Here is a 23,065-nt window from a genome sequence, read left to right on the forward strand (position 1 = left end):
ACCCGGACAACGCCGGCAAGGTGTGTTTATTTAATTCCAAAGTATGCAATACACGTAGAGCCCCTAAATTTATCTTCATAGAAAATCGAAAGGAATCCGAAGCCCATAACAGCGATTAGAGAAATTTTTATACTGGGTTTTTGAAAGTTTTTCCGGCAATTTTCATTTCCCTACTAACGCCGGGAAATGCCGACTAGTCAAAACTAATTCCTATCCAAAGGAAAATCAAATCAAATCAAACGACAGCATTGAAAATGAGCGATCAATTCAACCCGAGCGAAACCCGAAGCGTCCAAAATCATCATCGGGATGAATTTGCTCAAAGGAACTAACACGAAAGAGTTGCGAGTGTTGGTGGTGTGAGTGGGTTTATTAAGCGGCGAGAGTGAACCGAGCCGATCAGTACGACTCTAGTCGCCTTGCCGAGAGGAGCGTGTTTTCGCACATTGCGGAAAGGGCGAGAGAGTATCGTAACAAAAAAAAAAACAAGGGTCGAAGGGGTCGAAAGGACGAGAAAAACCGTCACACTTTCCCAGCTACGAGCCCGCCATTCAACAAAAGAAAAATCCTCGTGGACTTGCATACTAAGTGTTTGTGAGCGAGTGTGTGTTCTTTGCAAATCTTGATAACGACTGACGTTATGCCGGTCGTGACTGATAACGACAACATGGACAGGAACGTGTTGAGGATGTCACAGGATAACATTGGATACGATGTGAGTACATGTTGTGGAGTTTGACGGCATTGACAATATTGTGTGTTTAATTTTTTTTCGCTGTGCAAATCGCCATTATGCAACGCGCAAACAAGGTCAAAACGATTCGCTTTCATTTGCATAACGATTTATTATCTAATATAATATATAAGAATTGTTAGCTCGGTAATAAGCTTCCCTTTTCAGAGCGTTTCGTCGACAAAAGAAGCAAACGTATAGGAAGAAACCGTGAATGAACAATTCAATTCGCACGTATTACACTTTTAAGTATTCACATGTCACTCAAAAATACCCTGCGAGTGATTCAAACGGATATAATATAATGGAAGAAATATTTAAGTAATTATGTATAAATAAACTTGACCTAGTGTTAAACAAAGAAAAAATACCAAACATATAATGTATGATATCTTTGATAGTATTTGATAAACATCTTTTGACAATGTGACAAATTTTCGCGGAAAAAAGTTGGGAAATTATGATTACTCACACCCTCATGTTATTTCAATCGTTTGTTGAATATATTATTTTAAAAAAATGATTAGATTCGAAGTAAATATAACCGTGTTAAAACAAAGCCTAGAACTATGTTAGTTAGATTTTTTTTAGAAATGAAAATATCACATACAATGATTGTATTGAATGTCTTTGTGGAAATCATTGAATAATATAATTTCCAACAAAAATTTTCGCATAAATTTGACGAAATACTTCCTGACTACACTAGTCAATATGCCAATTAATTATTACAGTTACAAAGCTTCATTCTTGTTCAATTCAACAATATAAATATTATTACTACACAAAAGTCAGTCTCAGATTTACATCGATTTTAAAGATGACATGTTTTCGTCATACAATGTCATGTTTTAGTTTTTATTATTTTCTTTTTCATTTTTTATCTCTATGTACCATTTTATGTGATTTTTAAAAATCTAAAATTGGGCTCAGATGTCATTTTGTTCTCTATTTTTATGCATTTCTACATCTGTTGTCTGTTGATTTTTCAATAAATAAACATAAAATTTCATACAACTTTGACGTAATACTTTAAATCGCAAGGACAACTAATTACTATCATTACAAAATTTCATTATTGCTCTATTCAACAATAAAAGTATAGCTAATATAAACCTTAATTAAATTAAAGAAGTAATTCTGAAAACACTCAAACAGCACCTTCAAATTATTACGATCGATTGTTGAATAAATATAGTATTGTAATATAAAATCGTAGATGCATTGTTAGATTACCCGTGCGGAATAAATATTTCGCGATAAAGTTCGTGAGAAAAATTGCACGATTTCGACGACATTTTCGTCAAAAACCACATTACGAAAGTAGAACGTTGGATTTATTAAACACGATAATCATTAACGACACAATAATTCGGTTAAATTTCCTGGACAAAATAGACGCGACAGTTTTGCAACGCGATATGAATGAACTGAACGGAAAATTTGGCACCGAAAAAAATTCGGACGACCACAAATTACCATAATAGTGTTTACGGGTGAGATTCGATCTATCTTTTTTTGCAATGATCAAATTTATTCAAAAAAAAAAAAACCCCCCGCACTTGTCGAAATAATATGCAAAAGAACTAAAAACAAAACTATCGAGATTCCGAAACCAGTTTAAATAGATCATTGCACCATTGTGCCGAGAGAGTATGAATGAAGGTCGTCAGCCCTTTGTTTCAAGGCTAATTTTTAAATCATCATTACGAAAATATCGTTTATAATGCGAAACGATACTAAGTAAGATGTGTATATTATAATAAAAGTACTATCCAGACGACCTCGACGAATCCTGGTCATTATACCTTCATCGCACAAGTCGGATTGAATTACACGCTAATGACCAGTACGTATGTACGTGCGATCATCGATGATTTATCTCGCGTCGATCTGTCGTCGCTTGTTTATTTCTCTCCTAGGGTCATTTAACTGCTTTCGTTTTCACTGAAAGGAAAAAGCAGTGAGATCACCGTACGATTTTTGCATCATAAGACAGAAATAGCTCGAGCTTTCACCGAAGTTCTAAACTATTATGCCTCGGGCGATGCGTGCAAGGAAAAGCTCTGCTTTTTTGCCACGAACGGATGATGAACATTCGTTCGATAAATCTTCGAATACCACAATGGCTATGCCAATGATGGAGATTATATCGTGTCCGGTGATGTTGCAGTATCCGTTCTCAAGGTTTAAATGGGATGTGAGATGAAAAATAGAAGGAAAAAAACTATTAAATCGACTTGCGTCACGAGGCAAGTATCACGCACGCGTAAAACATTAATTCCCAGCCTTCGGAAAATCTTCAAAAAAATATTTTTTTAGGTTGATAGGTTTATTACAGCATACATAAATAGATATGATCTCTTCTTCTATAAATAGTAACAACAGACAGATATAGCTCGATGTTAAGTTGAAGAATGTAATTAAACCACATATTTTTTTTTTTGTTTCGAAAAAGAAAAGTTTCTAGCAATTTGCTAGAAACTTTTCAACAGATCCTAATCGTCTAAGTTACAAATAACCAAAGTACTGTTATGTGTTTCAAATATTCAAATATGTGTTTCAGTTCCTTTTTATGTTACCGTGCATGCCTTTAATATACCGGAAAATATAATCAGAATACGTTTAATTAATGTGAACTGAAAATAGCAATTGACTAAACCCAAAGACACAAACAGATAAAGCAAACGCGTGAAGTAACTTTAGCTGTAAAGGGGGTGAGGGAGGGGGCCCTAGCTATGGGGGGTCGACCGAATGTGCATAAAAGCACAACATTCGAGTCACGTTATAATTTCACGATAGTTGTTTCTTTGTGCTCTGAAAATTCCAAAGATTCGTCTCACGATATGCCTCTTTTAGATAATCTATTGTAGCGTCTCTAGCTACGAAAAATCTCGAAGCCAGAAATTGTCTACGAAATCTTTATGTGAATTTTTAAGTAAATGAAAAACAGCCTAGTTGATAGTATGGCAAAATATAAAAATGAAATACAAAAAAATCAGGACAAGTGCACGTGTTGTTTCTGTGCGTGCCTTTAATATACCTGACGTTGTAGTTGTCATATTGACGTTGTAGTCAATATGAACTGAAAATCAGATTTGACTAAATTTTGACAAAAAGTAAAGACACAAACAGCTAAAGCCAACGCGTGAAGCAACTCCAGCTGTTAAAGGGGGAATTCTAGCCGTAGGGTCGACTAAATCTGCAGAAATGTACACTATGCCTTTCGTAGACTATCTATCGTAGCGTCTCTAGCTACGAAAAACCTAGCTAGCCAGAAATCAAACGGAATATTAATGAGAATTTTCAAATATTGTACACAGACCGAAAATGAAAAAAAGCCTACTAGATAGTGTCGCAAAATCTAAAAATAAAATACAATACAAAATAAATTAAAAATCATGCCATGTGAAAAAGTGACAACACAAAAAGTCAAATCACATTTTCAATAACAACAATAGAACTTTTCACACGAATCATTAACCCAAATGCGAGAGCGAGCCAACATTAATAAAATGACAGATCGTGCGTTTCCTACACGTTTAGCAAATGTATTGAATGCAAATTAAAATAATATCGATTTAATGACGCGAATCACGTATACATCAATAAATGCACTCATACGTGCATACATATAATACATACATATGTAATTGCAATCATCAATTTGTCGTGAAAATCCAATAAGATCGGTACGATTAATATGCGGAGATGCATAACCGGACATGCGTCGACATTTGCAATTACCGGCATACATAAAAAGTCATAAAAATAATAGCCCGACTCGACACGCGATTAATAATATCCTTTAAGTCTATGTAATTGGACCGAATATTCATAATGCGACGTTTCGAGACACCCGGATCCGGAAAATCTCAAAAGACAATGTCAACGACTATAACCAGCAAAATTCTGCATACGTACATACATACATACATATATGCAATATATAATAATTATTAACTCGAGCGAAAGGACTCGATGGCGAAAAATCGACGACTGGATAAGGCAAAGGACGTCCGGAAAATACTACGTTAAATGTTAACTGCATTCAGTTGATCGACAGTAGCTACAGGTGCATAAATAACGTACATAAATTTTAATATAAGGCGATAAATTTTTCCTTTCTAATCCAAATTATTTCCGATATATCTGCATACATTGAATATGTATGATTTATCGACTTCTTGTGAACGCTCTTGTTTTCCAAAGTAAAGATTGCGTCAAACACTTGGGTGTGCGACTATAAATCAATAACACCATAACGACAAGCTTTGTTTCGTGTATGTACTTTGAAAGTCATACTGATTTTCATGATATTCTATCGACTTTACAGTGATTGCCTTTTGGAATCTCGAATCAACGAGCATCATTCTGATTTATATTAATAAACCAAAATTAATACTTCAAAGTCTACACTGTCTGTGTTAATGGATTAAAAATCTATGAATGATCACATGTCTCGTATATTAAAGATAAATAAAACATTTTTGTATATAATATACAAACTCCCGTTTAAGCTGATAAAAAGTTGAGAAAACGAGTCTCAATATATTGCAAGTTAGTTAAAAAATTAATGCATTTTCACTAAGGGTCGGATGATAATTAGGAGAGAATATTAAATTATTTTTTACCGAGAATAAGGCAATTGAAATTTCGACGGGCAAAATATTAATAAAAAATGAACCATTGAAAGTCTTTCTTATATTCAAAAATTTGCGCTGAACAATCAGGTGTTAATGAGTTATCGCATTTGCACTCAAAGGACTATGGGACTTTCTAAAAGCACGAAACCAGTACAAGTTGAAAACTTCATAGCATATCGAACACCTTTTATAGCCAATAAACTCAAACTGTAATGCACCAGATCAGACACAAACACATTGCAAACCTTCCAGTCTAAAATTTCGCAAGATTCGACGACGCCTTTTACAAGCCTCGAAACAATCAAAATCAAAACACATAGGAAGTGAGGAAGTGAGAATTGGCCATAGCGAAAAACTGCCATAGATAAAAGTATTCGACATTGATCGCAAGCCATGTGGAATGACGTGCTCTCTGCCCACACACCCAGAGATCTCTTTGCGAATTTTATTGAAGTGATCTCATTCGGACGTACTTTCGCAACGTGCACATAATGATGGTCTCGACGTTAACATTACACAGTAAAATTGCACACTACGTGACAGCCGACCGTACACCTGGTCACGTGTACCTGTGCACATTACATATTATACAAATTATAAATATCAGGCGGATGCTCGAGAGCCAGAAGACCTTTGACTTAAATACCGTGTCCGGGAATCCGTCACGGTGCTCTTGTCCCCGAACTACCTATGTGTGGTATATAATCAGTCGCAATCAACTCAACAAACTAAAAGTGAAAAAAATTGTCAAAGAAAACGTCGTCAACAAGCATGTAATTTCTTTTGATTGGCAAAACAGTTCTCTGTTGTTAGAATAAAGGAAGAATTTCAATCAATTGAAACAAAGAGTATGTCGCTTTTCAAACTATGCAGTACTGGGCTAAATCGGTAATGAATTATTGTTAAAAAAAATAAGTTTTAATCTGGTAAGATACAAAAAAAAAATGCTGTACATAATTTCAGTTACCTTGGCAGTAGACAAATTGGTCAAAGAACTTTGATAAACTTATACCATAAGCGATTTTTATTGGTGTAGAAAATCTTTAATAGGAATCGCATATTTTTCTCCCAACTGCCCGGTTAACCAAAATGAGTAATAAACATTCTAACAAAAAAAAAAATATATTATAAAAATCCTGAAAATACGCTGGAGATGATTTTTTTTTGTAAATAAAATTCCCTTTCATCATAATAATAATATAATTTGTAATCCAGACGATGGGAAGGATTATGCTAACTATATCGTATATATAAATGAAATATAATAATATGTATATGAGCCGTTAAATTTAAAAAGTCCAATTATCCGTTCCAAAAATACTATTTTTTTGATTTAATTCACAAATTGTCATCACTTCGTTTAATTTGACATTTGAAAAGCTTATGCTGCTTTCAAATATAACGGCTCATCTATATGTATGTATAATTAATAGGGCGGATGGTGATTAGGGATTGAATGAAAAAATGTCTACAAAAACGTTCACGATACACGTTCCAACAGTGCAGAATTTATACCCGTCGGGTACTCTCTCTCGGCACAAAGAGATCATTCATTGGTCGATGGGTCGCGTGATCTTATTGGCTGTTGTATACAGCTTGTTCATAGGTAGAGCCCTTTTTGGCACGAGCGCGAGATCCGGTGATCTAGATGATCTGTACGGTATAATATATACAAATATATTGAATTTTATGCGAAAATTAAAAAAAAAAAGGAATCGCTTAAATTTTTGATGCCTTTTTTTATACAATATTCTTATTTAATTTAGTAAAAAATATAAAATTTATTAAATTCGGTAAATCTACACGATGAATTATTTTAATTAATTAGTAAATATTCATACATACATATGTATTTCTACAAATGATATCCTTTTATTATTATAATTATTTTTTGTATTATAATTTTTTAAATACACTTAAAAAACGACCAACTTTCAATATGTAAAATTTTCAATTTAAAAAATTATTTTAAATATTCTACGAGCCATTTAACATAGCTGTCATAAACGAATCGAAACATAATAAAAAAATCCGAGTAAAATATTTGCAGAAAAAAAACACACACACATCAAGGTTTGCACCATCACGCGGAGACAATTTTGTGTTGACACAGATGTTTACACGTCTCACGACGACGATTACGATGATGACGACGATGATGATACTCAAAATATGTATGTAGAAAAGGAAAGCAATCAAAATAAATGTTGTAATATGCATATATGATATAACATCGGAAGTAAACTTCGGCGAAAATGTCGCCGTTACGTCTCAAGGAAAACATGCAAATTTTTCGCACGGCGAGAATGCATCAATGGATGACGCACCTTTAGGGATTTTCTTGACGATATTCGACGAAGGTTGATGATACCTTAAACGTAACGGTACGGATATGACGACCGGCACCGAGAGAAAGGCGCCATCCCGAAGGACGAAAGTGACGCAAAGGGGGCATTCCGCATCAATCATCAACGCGGATTTTGGTCAAGCGCAAAAAATTGATAATCATCCGAGCTATTACAAAAAAAATATATAGTAATCAAATGCTTAAGAATGCAATCGGCACTTCCTGATTGAAAATTCTTAGTGTTCTTAACAGATTGATTAAAAAAAACATTAAATTGATAAGCCTTCACCAAGTACGGACATGTCCGTATTATGATACGATAACATCATTAGGATGGTTTATCTACATATAATGATTTTGAGAAATTTGAATAAGTTCAAGGCTTTCTTTCATTGTACATAGTTTTAATTAAAAATTAGTAGAAAAGCCTGCTGTGTTTAATAAAAAGGTAGTGGTGCTACCCGGCTTCGCTCGGTAAATGAAAATTAAATGAAAACCATGAAAAAAATCTTTATTTTTTTGTTATTAAATTTATTTGAATCGAAAAACGTCTTTGTCTTTGACCAAATCAGCCAATCAGAAATGACTTTGACGACAGCCAATCAGAAACGACTTTGACGACAGCCAATCAGAAACACCGTTTTATCGTATACAATAATAATAATTGTCTAATGCGTGTCCACGTGCGTGTGAATGTTCGTTTACATGCTCCGTCTCTTTCTCCCTATGGAATCGTATATCGTGGAAAGAGACGCGGCATATCACTTCGTTCACACGATCAGCCGACAAAAACAAGATAATTATTTTCAACAAATTTAATTAAACTTTAAAATATTAACAAATGATTAATTCCGTCGATCTGAATTGCGATATTTTACCGAGTGTACAATTTCACAAAAGTTTAATTTATAAGATTTCATACATTTTTTTGAATATAAATTTGACGCAACACCACAGATTGGTTGTAAATCAGCAACCGACTAATCACTGGTTACAAATCATAATCTGGTATCAATAGCGACTTCATATATATTGTTCTATGTCAAAATCAGAACTCTCCTATGCGATTATTTTGCCATAATATACCGTGAACGGTAAATCACGTTTATGCGGATATAAATAGAATCACAATAGCCAAATGTTAACCATCGGGAAAAACCCAAGCTTGTCCGCTATCCGGGACGAAAAATATGAATTAATATATATATATATATGTACCTAAAAAACCCGTTTTGATAATTTGGTCCATCGAGAGACAAGTTCAGTGTCCGGCCGGTCGAGAAGATCAGGGCTGCGAGCTGAGCTCTCGCGTAACATCTCATCATGTCCATGTTACGAAAGCGAGCGCAAGGTCACCGTCATCATCATCATCATCATCATCATCAACGGGAATGTTTTCCAACGGTCGAATTTCACCGTGTTTATTAAGTTATTGCAATTCCGCGGATTATGTGAGCGGAAGGAAACGCCTGGATTCCGCGACGCATTGTGCAATTTTGAGTCGTTGCTAAATATCAGCGGCACGCGATGCGGCAACGCTTTAATTAAAATCAACAGGTGTGTATGGGCGCATGCCCGATGTCCAGATGTGACGCATCCACGATGACCTTTATTTAACCCCGCACAAATCATTCGAGGATAATGATCGTGCTAAATCTTACAAAATAATACGATTTACCTACTCGAGGGAATTTTTTTTTTTTTTAATTATACATAGTATACAATACTAATACTTCAAAACGTGCCTACCTGCGTTCCGAAGAACCGACACGTTGAATATAACAGATCGTACAATAAGTAGAGGTACAAAACACATGTGATATAGACGTGTCATAGCTTCGATTTGACACGATTCCGATGTAATTTTTAATGAGTTCGTTAATGATTTAACTCCTTTAGTAGGATTCATTAACTTAATTAAATGTTAGCTAGCCCCCTATATTGGTAAGATATCAAAGACACCTGAAGAGTGGAAGTGGTTCAAAATCAGATCACAATTTTTTGACGGACAGGAATTTCATCGAACTAACAGAGTAATATTAATAAAAAGCTTTTAAAAATCACGTTATATTGGGAATTTTATCGTTTCAGTATTAATTATAGTGAAATTTATTTCATTTTATAATGAACTATACATTTGCTTATTTTTTAATTACATAAGTACGGGCGATGATGTACAGAGGATTCATACCGGCACGGTAGTGATTTGTGCATCAACCGTCGCATGACAGATCAATATATAAAAATGAAAATTGAAATACATATACACAATAATATATCTTGAAAGTATGACATTACGGGTTGCCCTGAGCGACACCTGTGATATTAAACTTTTACATAATAAAATCTATAGATTATAAATTTGAAATCATATTCAAACAGTGGTGACATAGTGGTTTCATTTTGCCGATTTGACAAGGAACCGTTTCAACAATGAAATCAGATAAATTGGCAAACTCTGATAAGTGTGACCAGTAGCACTACAGAAATACTTCCGAATAAATTATTTTTCAATCGAGGTCAAACTAGGCTTGAACCTAGGAACTTATCAGTGGTTAGCATTGATGCAACCATCAAACTATGCTGCTGAAAGTAGAAACAGTAACTAAAGAGTAATAAAAAACTGATATAGTAGAAAGAGCGAAGAGATTAAAATAGCAATAGGCAGGTCACGTAGCTAGAAGAATGAAGGAAAAAAGAAGTGCTGAAATGGTACCCGAGAAAATGTAAAAGGCTGTAAGGAAGATGGGTGGATGGATTAAAAAAAGTGTGGAGATGGATGAGAGTTGCTTAAAACAGACGAGATTTGGAGAGGCTTTTATCCAACAGTGGATGGTATCAAATAATGCAGCACTAGCCCAGTATTTCAATCTATGATATATTATCCTTGTATTGACATACACAGTTTTGACAGTGAAACGTGATTATCAGATTTGAAGAATTGTAGAAGAAAATAATAAGATCGTACGAATCAATAGTGACGTGAGGATACGCCCATCACAGCTGGAGTCTACCTAGCCGTGCCGTGCCGGTAAATCGGTCCACCAAATCGCACGGTGTAATGCTGGCATAATCCAACATACACTTTCCATCTCGGAACGCTTCCGTTGAGAAACACTGACCTAACATAACCTAACCCCATACAACACGTCCAAATGTCACAACTACCAATAATTATACAATATTTTGACACACTACTTATACGTTTCAATTTAAACTGACGAAACTCATGCAAGAGCCCACCCCCCCTCCATCTTGCAATAGACGACATTAGGAAATTCGTACAAATTTGACATTTGACACAGAGGGCCTACCACCCACGCCACAACTGACCCCAGAGGGCGCTAATTACGCCACGAAAAACACGTAACCGACATAACCAAAATCGTGGAATCGAAACGAGGTCGTTCGAGCCGTGTGCGAATAAAAATAACAATATATATACATATGTATGTATGAACATATAAGACGGTGAAATTCCAAATTGCGAAACATTCACTTTACACGCATAATGTTCACACTTGGGTACGTGTGTAATTTTTTTTTTTAATACATTACATCCATTTAAAATTCAAATAAATAAATTGCGCAACACCGTTTTGCATATATGCAGTTCCGATTTTACAATATTTACAGAAATTAAACGATTGCACAATGGTTTTCAGTCTCGGCTAATTGCGAGCCGATTTTAAATTGGGTGAATGTGATCGAAATTGAATATTCGCTAATGCGGCCTTCGCTTTTGAAACTGTTTAAGTTAGCGGTCTACGTTTCGTAAAAACGGCTTATTAATCGGATCGGACGTGTAATGCTACAGAATCGATGCTGCAATCTAATCATTTGTCGGGATTGAGTCGTGAACGCAATTAAGGTCTAATCTTGGCAAAACACACACACACGTGTACGCGGTGATTATCCCAATAATAGACATATCACTTGGCTAGAGCTAGCAGTGTGTAATTTAAGTTTAAATAAGCGATTGTGAGAAACCGGATTTGAGGGAATTAGGAACAAAAGCGTTCTAAAACCAACCTTGAATGTGGCTCGGAAACGATTTTAAAGAAAGAGAAATCTGATCTTTCGACGAGAATAGGTAACTGTGCCATTTTTTCCCTGCACAGAGTGCATGCATATCGAATTTGCAACACGATTCTTAATAACTGTTATTATACGGTAATATCATACATACAGCCCAATATTAAATCCAGAAGCATCTAATATATTCATAAGTAAAAAGTTGTATCAATCAAATATTGTCTACATAAGCTTGGCTAATGGAACCAACGCACACAAGTAATTTTTCATTTTTGTACAGTATACATACATAGTCAAACTTGATTTTTTTTTCTATTGCTTATTTACATGTATTATTTACACTTAAACAGCAGCATAGACTAGTGGTTAGCATATAATACTTTCGAACAAAGTGGTCATGGGTTCAATCCCACCGGTTGCTGTTGGCCAGATATGTGACTCCAGGTAGATCGTTTCCTGCAAAATTGGCAGCCTTCACCCATACTTAAATATAAGTTTTTTTACCTCAACCAGAAGTAGTACATACTTTTACTCTCGAGAATTGAGGTTTTTTTATGTTTTTGTCAAACACCTTATTGAACTGAAATTTCATATCTAGAAGTTTTAACGTAATACCAAGTTATATATAAAATTTAGTGAACATCCGTCAACCGGAAGTGGCAGTTTTCTCTTGTTCGATTTTTCTTCCACTATTTTTTTCGACCCTTTAGATGTGTGTGCTCTTCACGAGAAAATTCAAGTATAATTCTTTTACCAATGTGAAGGAAATACAAAAAATATGAAATTTAATAAGCCGGAAGTCGGATTTTTTCCTCTTAGAAAAGTCAAAAATGTTATTACGACTACCCGATATTTCCTACACCGACGAACGTATCAAGCTGAAAATTTATATTTTTATTATGTATGTACTAACTAAGAGTTGATAAGTTTTAGTTAGAAATCATAAACCGGAAGTAGTAACTTTTTTTAAAACAATTTTTCATTATTATATTTTAAGCTTTTAAATTATTTCAATCTTCTTGATATTTAATCTTTATAATATTTATAGTGATGTTAAGTAATAAAAAAAATTTGAACATAATCGGACAACCGGAAGTAGAACTTTTGTCTTGTGTAAATTTCCCTACACTTGCGCTCAATTTGAATCGAAAATGCTCTGATAGCCGAAATATGTGAAAGTGTATGTACGTATGTTACAATATCGAATTTTGTTTTTTATACTTCTTATATTCCTCAAATGTATAGAAAAGTTTTGGGTTAGTCACACCCCAATTTTATTTTGAAGGCGAATACGTGAGATTTTCTTACTTTTTATATAATATAATGGACATTTTGATGAATCGGACAAAAATATTTACTGACCAAATGATCGGATTTGTATACTCAAACAGTTACTGAACAATTGATTTAACAGTTGGTAACCAACCGTCAAAAATTTTGATTGCACGAGTGCTTAAAATCGAACCATTACTACGATGAAAAACCACTTACAAAAAGGACAAAATATATGTTGAATTTCGACGAATAACCGGTAGTACCGGTATTGGAACCCCTAGTATATATGTAGATAAATTATCAATGGTTCATTATTTTATAATATTTTGAGTCCTTGAAAGACAGCAACGAACACAACTAAAAATCACCCAACCGAAAAATCCACTTAAAAAAAGACAAAATATCACTTAAAAACTTGCTTTGAATAGATTTAAAATAATTTTTTATATTATATGGTACGATTTCAAAATATCACAGAAGCTAAAATCGACGTTTAACTTAATTAGACTTTTAACAAGTGGCATTTTTATCAGTTTCGAAAACCCGTGCTGTATCCAAAGCCATCAATACAAACCAACGAGCCTGATTATATCGTCATTGATTCGCTCCGACAATGAGTAAGTAGTCCAGGTGATTTGGTCGACATTCGACTAATCAAAGTCGACAAAGCGGATTAGAGTTGCGAAACAAACACCACGTACATACACATTATGGCAAATATGTTTAATTTCAAGCGATCAATCACTTTCGCATCTCGATAGCAATTACCGGGCCGAAAACGAGCCGTGTTCAATTGTCTCGGCACGCCTGATCCAATTCCTGGCCCAAGTGACATTAGAGATGTTTCAAGGCGAAAAACTAGCTTAACAACAACAACAACAAAAAAAAGAGAAAAAGTGTCAGGCAAAGGCGGCAAGGACGCACAAGACAGAGGGAGAGAGGTCGCAGATTAATAAAAATCCGCTCAGATCTTTGTCTCGAAACGTAAACAAATAAAGAAACTGGTCTACCGGATCGATCCGTGCAAAAAGGATATTGCATTGTAAAAAGTCGAGGACGATCGGACCTACACGAATGTCTCTTTTTTTTATTATTTCCAATGTACATCCTGTTAATGTGATATATATCAGGCCACTCGAGAGATTCGTACATACATATTATATATATACAGCATCCTACGACCCACCTGGTAGTTGTGGTAGCTGATGGCATTTTGAAACACGACCGGTAAATTACTCGAAACAAAACGCAAGGACGGATACGGTCCGCGATATACCATGTAATGGCATATTGCGGTCGAAAAGGGCAACATAATTACTTCTTCACCTTCGTTTGACTTTGCGAGGAAACGTGCCGACAAAATTTTAGATACATTTAGATACGCGTCACATCTATCAAACATTAGCAGATCGGTATCTGGACCCTAATGTCAGACAAAAGACCGCTCTTAAGTGACGCGTCCGTAATTACAAATTGTTCTGGGTAGCAGGTATTAAGTCTGAGTGCTAGTCGTATAAGATGTGAAATATTTTGATAGTATTGTACTCATTGATTAACAATTCGGTGAAGAAGATCGGATTTTAATCAACTGACCTATCCGATTATGGATCGCAGAGATGTGTCAACTATGAAATTGATATCGTGGCTAACTTTGGTTGGGTAACGAAAATTGTGACAAAAACATAAACTAGAAAACAATTTACCAACAGCATATTCTGCTTTCGAGCAGAGTGGTCGCGGATTCGGGTCCCACTATAGTCCCGCTGCTGGCCAGACCTTGGTTTGTGACTCCAGGTCGATCGTTTCTCATCAGAGTTTGCCGATTTGTATGATTTTTATAAAATTGGCATCTCCTTTCCTATCTCTCTTACTCATCTAAAGTTATTCAGTGTCTTGTGGTTCGCCAATTTGATTATAAAATTCTGCGAAAATTTCTCCATATACGTCACTGTGGATGTTTACATGAATTCGCATTGTATAAAATGCTTACGTATATTAATTGTATTGTATCTGTATAAGTGCACTCGTCGCTTTGAAGCGATCTGTAAAGGCGAGTGTTCATGTTTTATGAAATAAAATAAAAATTAAATATAAAACATCTGTATATATGTATAGCAGGTGAATCCCAATGTGCTTTCCTAGCCAATTAAATATTAACATTTTTAGAGTAATTTTACAGATCATCACAGAAACATCTATGGAACAATTTTACATAAGATTTGCAGTATTTTATAAATCAGCGAATTTTAGATGCTGAAATTGCAATTTGTTGGAACCGTTTCAATGAAATCAGATAAATTAGCAAACTTTCATAGGAAACGATCAACCTGGAGTCAAATATCCAAGGTTTGACCAGCAGCAACTAGGTTAGGGATTGAACTCGTGACCACACATGCTAATCACTGATCTATGCTGCTGGTTTAAAAGTTCTGGATAGATCTACCTACTAGTTTGTCGAACAATTGTATTAAGTATGACCAGCTCGATTAATTATAACACAGATTGCACAATCAGTAATCTCCATAAAATCATCTGGAGCGTATGAAAGAAAACTTTTAAAACCTAAAATTTGTATAACAGTTTCCAGAAGAAGACTTCTGACTACTGCTACTACTACTACTACTACTACTTTAGTACTATTTTCGACTTAGAGATTGCACAAAGTCAAACATCTGGTAGATTTTAAAAATAACTAAATGGCGAAACATTAATATGTTGGATACGAATTATAAAGGCTGACTTAATTGAACTAAAAAATATACTTGTATATAATTTGATCCAGATAAAAAGACTCATAACTCAATTTCAACGTTCTGAAAGTGCGATATAATATTATATTTCTATCCTTCTACGGTACAGATGAAGAATGATAATGAACTAACACAAAGACATGGCATGTTTTCAACCTGAACATAAAGATCGAAAAGACAAGGCAGTACTGCAAATTCCCTGGGTTAAATACTCAGATGAAACATGCCAAGAATAAGATTGTATGAAGCAATAGTACAGTCCCTGACCAGAATATTACGCCACCCCTCTCGAGATGCGTTTGGGTAAATTTGTCACGGTCGTAAATAACTCATTATGGGAACTTTTGGCCTCATTTTTTTTGTGATCTTATCCTTACACGAGGGCCAAATTTTTATTTAGTACCACTATTAGCTCGCCGACTGAGTGTGGGGTCGCAATCAGTCTCCAGATTTTGTTTTATTTTTCTAATAGACGCCCTACTAACACCCTCCATTGTCGCGATTTTGTTTTGAGAAAACTTTCCTGTATTTAATAATGATGTAATGCTTGCAATTTTTTTATTTAGAAAGATCTGATTTTCTACCCATCTAAAAAAATCCAATAAAAGTTTTACACGCAATTTAAATCTTAAAACAAAGTAAAATTTCGAGATATTATATACCAACTTACCTTAGAAATATGATAAAGTTGCAGTAAAAGAGAAAAAAACACAGTGCTTTTCACAAAATAATGAATGATTTTTACGGAAACGCACGTCAATATTGAACAAAATTCAGACGCAAACCGATTTCAAACATCTTTCTTTTGTTTTTGAAGACCTTTTGAGGGATAATCCACCGATATTTTTTGCTAGTGAATAGCTAAGATCACAAAAAAAATGAGGCCAAAAGTTCCCATAATGAGTTATTTACGACCGTGACAAATTTACCCAAACGCATCTCGAGAGGGGTGGCGTAATATTCTGGTCAGGGACTGTATATTATACCACTTCATAGAACGAAAAGAGTTTAAAATATTGTCTGAAATTCATTGTAAAACCGCAAATATTACGCAAGATATGTACATTTTCTTTTGTCCTGTCAACGATAGTATAAAAAAAATATAAGAGACAAACGTGACAGTTCAGAGTAGGAAGCATTCGAAGACCTTTTGTCAAAACGAACGCAATTACTGAAAGCACATACATATGTGTCTAACAATAACACGCATACGTATATATATAATAATAACAAATGAGAATCTCGGGTTTTATGACTCGTGTGATGTAATGCAACTTTATGTAATGCACATTTCGATTGTGCACACACTTTTGCGGAAAAATCATTTCACGCTCGTCATAGCAAGTGGAACGTTCCATTTTCAAGTGGCAGATTTACATATCAACCGTTCAGTGTATGCTAATTTGTTAAATTTTATGTTTTCAGATGGAGAACGAAATCGAGGGCACACGATGGGTCATACCGAGGCCATCCCTTGCATCCAACTCGGCAAATAGTGAATCCAACAATAAAGTATCCAGAGGGACAACGTCAAAGAAATCAAGAGGGAGTGCTTCAAGTCAAGGCTCCAACAGTAACCATAGTACACATGTAAGAACAATACCCATGATAAAGTCAGCATACAATGAACGAATGTGAAATAGCTTCGATTGGTCTGCAGACGAGTAACTGCTATGAAATTTACGACAGATCTCAAAAAAGACAAATATTAGGACAAATACAATTTACACCACTGCGCTTTAACACTTGCCTTATTGTGCTAAAAAAAAATACGCTAGCCACTGTGCTGGACGCCAAGCGTCTAGTTACAAATGTATGTTTTAAGTTAAAATAATGCAAAATCTGAGAGGTATTAAACGTCGAATAATATAAAATAAGTGCAAATGTCATTCCAAAGCGGATATCATTCTAACAATGATCGTTTAGCGCGGCGCGTACTGAATTCCCCCCCTCTCTCACATCTGTGAAGCACGTGTACAAGGGGCTTTCCGCAAAAATAATTATTTCCGTTGATATTTATCAATGTTTTGATTTCACAATAAAATAATTCGAATCTTAGAGGTTGTGATGAGGAATATATGAAATATAAAGACCCTGCATTCAGTATATTCGGAGAGATAAAATAAACTAAAGTCCTGGTCACTCGCTATCCATCACAGTGCGGCAAGTGGTAAGAACGCAAAATTGACCAAACTAAACCTCATAGTTACATATAAAAAATTGACAACGTAATCATACAGTAACTCAGAGCATCGTAACCTGTGCACCGCGGTAATATGTGTTCTCCGAACTTCGGGGCGCTTCGGCCTAATGCGTGCGAGTGAGATCGCGTGTGAGGGAGAAAATCGATGTTAGTTTAGTGTTTTGTCCCTATGCATATACGGAATAATGGTTAATAAGGTTACGATGCTCTGCAGTAACTGATACTAAGATATGATTAAAATATGACAATATGTATATCTATTGAAGCTTCGTATACATATTTTAGAGATTCCAAAAAAATACAGAAATTTGTCAGAACCGGTACTACCGTAAAAAAATCCTACCAGTGGTAGTACCGGTATTAATTTATCTAAACAACTAGTGCAAAAAAAAATATTTCCAATAAATTAGTAATTAATTAATTGTAGATTAATTATACAAAATAATGCGTTGAGTACACGATTAGCGACTGTCAAAAAAAAGTAAAGAATTTTTGTTTGGAAATTATGGTTTTAGCTTTTAAATAATATATTTTAAATTTATGATACACTTACTATACAGCTGCTCCTTTGAATAACAGGTCAAAGAGGATGTTGAGTGTTGACTACTCCATATAAACTAGCCGATACGTTTTCTTCTAAATACAAAACAATTCAAGTAAAATAAAATTTAATTATATTTTGCTACTGCCGGTAGATGAATTTCGGTAGAAACGGTTTCGATAGTACCAGTATTGGAATCCCTAGTATATATGTAGATAAATTATCAATGGTGCATTATTTAATAATATTTTGAGTCCTTGAAAGACAGCAACGAACACAACTAAGATCACCCAACCGATTATATTGTACTGTGAACAAAAGCCTTATCCGACACGTTATCAGACGCTACGATACGAGACTTGTCTGCAGACCTTCATGATTCTAATATCAGATTTTGTATTAAAATTCTACAAGAAAAATTTATTTTACTAAAAGTGCATGCCAATTTAATTGCAGAGCGCATCTTCTGGATCGTTGCTGTTGAGTGCGGCGAATCTGTCAAAAATAAACGAGTTGCAGTCATCATCCAGACTGAGCCACGACGACAAGGTTAACAACTATCAGAATAACTTGACTGTGTACGTGCACTCGACTGGAAATCTATTGGCAAACAACGAGAAATACCCCATCGAAGAGCCAACGGATATGGAATCGAGTCATGCAGATCCATTTTGGAACAACGTCAAACTGGCTTCGGCTAAAAACCAAAGAACGAGAGACACCGAGTCCGTCGCCAGCTCCACGCACTTCACCGTCGTCAACGGCTTCACGAGACACGGGAAGAACCTGAAGGGCGACAATCAAATGTGGTGTTGCAAGAGCTCGCACCAGATAACGGTGCTGATTATCACGATGACCATACTGTTCACCGCAGGGTTGCTCGCGGCCATATGCTACGTCGAGAGTGAGTATTATCTACAACTTGATATAAAAGTGTTGAATCACCTCAACATACATATGTTAACGATTAATGTTTGATTTCAGTGCGACAACGGAGGGACGTCGGATCGAGATTCTCGTAATAATACTGTAGCGCGTTTGATTAAGTCATCGCATCGTTTAGGATCCACCCGAGGAGAAAACATGAAGTTAAATCAATTGATTGAAAATCATCTTAGCGTAAATTTAATAACAAATTCGTGAGAAGCTTTCGTCCACGTCGAAAGCTTGGAAGCGTCGAGAACAATACTAACCTATTTATATACCGTACGAGCGCGAGACGTCGAATTATCATACATTCATTATTATAATATTATTATATTACCCTTAAGGTAAGACAATGTTTTACAATGAATCGTGTAACTGTGATATATTTACATTGTATTAATAAAATATATGAAAAAAAAATGTATGGATTTTTTGTTCCCGATATGTACATATATTGTAAATGTAAAAAAATATAATGCTAATTTAGTAACAACTATATATCTACATTAATGACATTGAAATGGATTAAATTTTGCTTTTAAAACTAGGTATATTTTGTTATTAATAAGTCAAAAAGTAAACTTATCCAACTTCAAGTCAATATTATTAATGATTAATAATTCTATTAAAATGATTTGTGATCAAAATCGCAATAATATGTATACATTCATAATGATAGACGATTCTAATAGCAAAAAAAAAATAGTTGAATGTACTTCAGGGTCATTTTATGTCTCAAGAAATTGAAAGATATATTCAAATACAAGAATATAATGTTAATTTTATATACATAATTATTTAATGATAGATATGAATATAAAATTTTGATCTAAATCTAGAATTTATAATAGAAAAGAGATGATAAATGAATAAAATAAAAAAACCGAAAACGATAAATAAACTTCAGTTCTGGATTAACTGATTAGAGATCTGTATTTTTAGTTTCATTTTCATTTTTATGTTTCATTTTAGCAAACATTCAGTTTCAGCATCTATTTTTTTAGATATGATTTTCAAAATAAATATAAATTTTCCATTTAAAGCTGACAAAAAGAAATGACAAAATACATATACACATAGTAATATGAAAAAAATACATACATATATAAATAAATGCGAAAAAATAGTACAAATCAGCATCTATCGTAGAATGCTAAAAATAAGTGTCTACTCATGATTTAAAATCGATAGACTAATAGAATATTCCGGCTCTAATAACACTGAGCAACAAAAATCACGTTTTTAATTATATATCGGAGCGTCGACTAATCAATCTTTACTATGTTTGACTAATTGAATTCCAATATGATAATGATTCTTGGTGGCTTGCTCTCGTTTATGAGACATGAACGTTTAAAAAAAGAGCAATTTTTTGGCATTTACGGTCATTGAAAAAAAATGTGTAAAAAAAAAAGTATATTTTTGACTTTTAAAATTCACTAGATAATTAATTGTAAGTAAATAAAAACAATAAAAATCGCAATCAATAGAAAAAACATCTGGCTGTCGATTGCAATAGTCACTTTTGGCACAGCAATACTAGATTTTGAGTTAAAGATTGCAAAAGCCAATAAAGTGTAAAAGTTGCGCATTTTTTTAAACGCTCATATCTCATAAACGAGAGCAAACCAACAAAAGTCATTGTCATATTCGAATAAAGTAGGTAAAACTTAGTAAAGATTGATAAGTCTCCGCTCCGGTAATTTTTTTCATTGCTCTGTAAGAGCTATGGAGGAGAAATAGCGATTTTAAGAAAAAAAAAATAACTAATACCAATATTGAACATAAATAGAATAAAAGAAATATTTCCAATTAAATAAATTTGCATAAAAAAGGATCGAAATCAAAAGCTGTGAATAAAATAAAGCAAATTTTACCTCAATTTCTTCAAGAGTTTGAGTCCATTTGTAGTTCGGAAAATCGCACCCATTTCCAGAATTCGGTTTCAATTTCCCCTTTTCTTTAGGATCATCATTGTCGCTATCGTCATCATTTTTGCTGTCCTTAGGTGCTTCTTCAGCAGGTTCTTCAGGTTCTTCTAAAAAAAAATTACGACCAAAAATCAAACACACAACATTTATAACATGAAAAACGACTCGAATAGAATGAAATTCAATACCGTCTTTCATTTCATGGCGCTTTTCTTCAATTTCCTTCAATAATTTATCGGCTTCGTCGTCGGTGACTTCGGTGATTTTACTCTCCTGTACTTCCCGTTCCCGTTTCTTCTTCTCAGCTATATCCTTGATACGCTTGTCGGCGTCTTGTCTTTCCTTGATTTTCGCCTCGTGTTCGGATCTACTCATCTTCTCCTGTTTGCGGAAAGCGTCCATAACTACCTGCCAAATTCACAAACAAAAACATTCAAAATTTTGACCAACAATACAATCAAAGATGAAAATCATTAACGGCAAATACCTTTTCCCAAGCACCAGGTTCACCGCCGACGAAAAAATCTGTTTTACGCCCCAAGAAGCTCACAATTGTTTCAATCAACTAAAAAGAAATGATCAAAAATCAAAATCGAACAAACTCGACACTTTAATGTTTACAATTAATAAGAACACGTGTCACTCCAAAGAAGCTTTGAGAGAATATGACCGTTGAATACAAATGTGCGATATAATTTATAATCTCCTAAGACAATCCTGTGGTTTTGTGGTTAGATTGTTTTTCAACTATTACTTCCGACTGCATTTCATATCATATATGATAAATGACATGAAAAACAAGGATTATTTCAAAGTTTTACATTATCTGTGGCTTCACACAAGACCTTATTGTGTTTATTTAAACATCGCCCAAGTGTTAAAGTTGATAATGACAAACATGTATAAGCAGATATGATATCAATTTTATTCACATCCGGAAAACTAATCGCAAATTTAATACAAAATATTATACGGCAAGTTTCAATAAAAAAAAATCACAATTTAGAGATCTATAAGATACAAGAACTTGATGTTTTGAGGATTTGAAGATGTTTGAAATCGATATCAAGAATAATCTAAAGTGGAATTTCAGCTTTCTGATAAAACTGTACTAATACAAAACAAATGGTCTACCTCTCAAATGTAGCTAACGTTCCCGTTTCAATACAAAATGATTCTTGACACTGCAGGACGATTTCTGGTACATAATTTAAATTAGGAACTCAATATGGTATAATATGTAATCATGGTCAGTCCGTGAGGACGGATGCTCTATCTGATCTTAAAGTTGTACACCAGTTAGTTTATCTCGAATCAATCAGATTACGGGGGGAGTTAGACTGAAATAAAAAGGTAGATCGGCATGTCGAAAAGCTCAATGCCTACTCGGAGCAAAATTTGGAAAGACAAGAGGCATGCGTCTGGTCCAAGCTTTGGTCTTCCTCGTATTTCTATACGGAGTGGAGACATAGACAGTACGAGCTCGAGAAAGGCAAATAATAGACGCTCTTGAGATGTGGAGTTGGAGACGGATGCTTAGAATCTCCTGGATAGCGAGAAGAATCAAGAGCTGAGGATTGGTGATAGGCTAGCTATCATCCATTTGTCTTGAGCGAGTATTCTACAGTTCTTTGGACACATCGACTGGAACAATTAGTCATTCTGGGAAGCAGAAGA

The 23,065-nt window shown here is 34.5% G+C and overlaps 2 protein-coding genes across 6 annotated transcripts in view; one reads left to right on the plus strand and one right to left on the minus strand.

The window, feature by feature from the left end:
* LOC143909886 (uncharacterized) overlaps nucleotides 1-19,869 on the plus strand; it is a 34,632-nt gene extending 14,763 nt beyond the window's left edge. The window contains exons 1-4 of one of the 2 annotated variants that reach the window (XM_077428179.1): nucleotides 398-715; nucleotides 17,212-17,376; nucleotides 18,987-19,434; nucleotides 19,515-19,869. In XM_077428179.1, the coding sequence (XP_077284305.1) occupies nucleotides 641-715; nucleotides 17,212-17,376; nucleotides 18,987-19,434; nucleotides 19,515-19,552 (726 nt within the window). In that variant the 5' untranslated portion in view covers nucleotides 398-640 and the 3' untranslated portion in view covers nucleotides 19,553-19,869. Of the gene's footprint in view, nucleotides 1-397; nucleotides 716-17,211; nucleotides 17,377-18,986; nucleotides 19,435-19,514 lie in introns of those variants that run through there. The other variant, XM_077428265.1, reaches the window with a different exon arrangement.
* The window catches only part of nudC (nuclear distribution C, dynein complex regulator), a 57,105-nt gene that overhangs the window by 32,247 nt on the left and 1,793 nt on the right, over nucleotides 1-23,065 (minus strand). Inside the window, exons 2-4 of one of the 4 annotated variants that reach the window (XM_077427808.1) lie at nucleotides 21,876-21,953; nucleotides 21,577-21,796; nucleotides 21,335-21,495 (exon numbers count right to left, since the gene is read on the minus strand). In XM_077427808.1, coding sequence (XP_077283934.1) covers nucleotides 21,335-21,495; nucleotides 21,577-21,796; nucleotides 21,876-21,953 — 459 coding nt within the window. Of the gene's footprint in view, nucleotides 1-21,334; nucleotides 21,496-21,576; nucleotides 21,797-21,875; nucleotides 21,975-23,065 lie in introns of those variants that run through there. The other 3 variants (XM_077427896.1, XM_077427978.1, XM_077428062.1) reach the window with 3 other exon arrangements.

This window comes from Arctopsyche grandis, chromosome 1 (genome assembly GCF_051622035.1).
Source record: "Arctopsyche grandis isolate Sample6627 chromosome 1, ASM5162203v2, whole genome shotgun sequence".
NCBI classification, from domain to species: domain Eukaryota; kingdom Metazoa; phylum Arthropoda; class Insecta; order Trichoptera; family Hydropsychidae; genus Arctopsyche; species Arctopsyche grandis.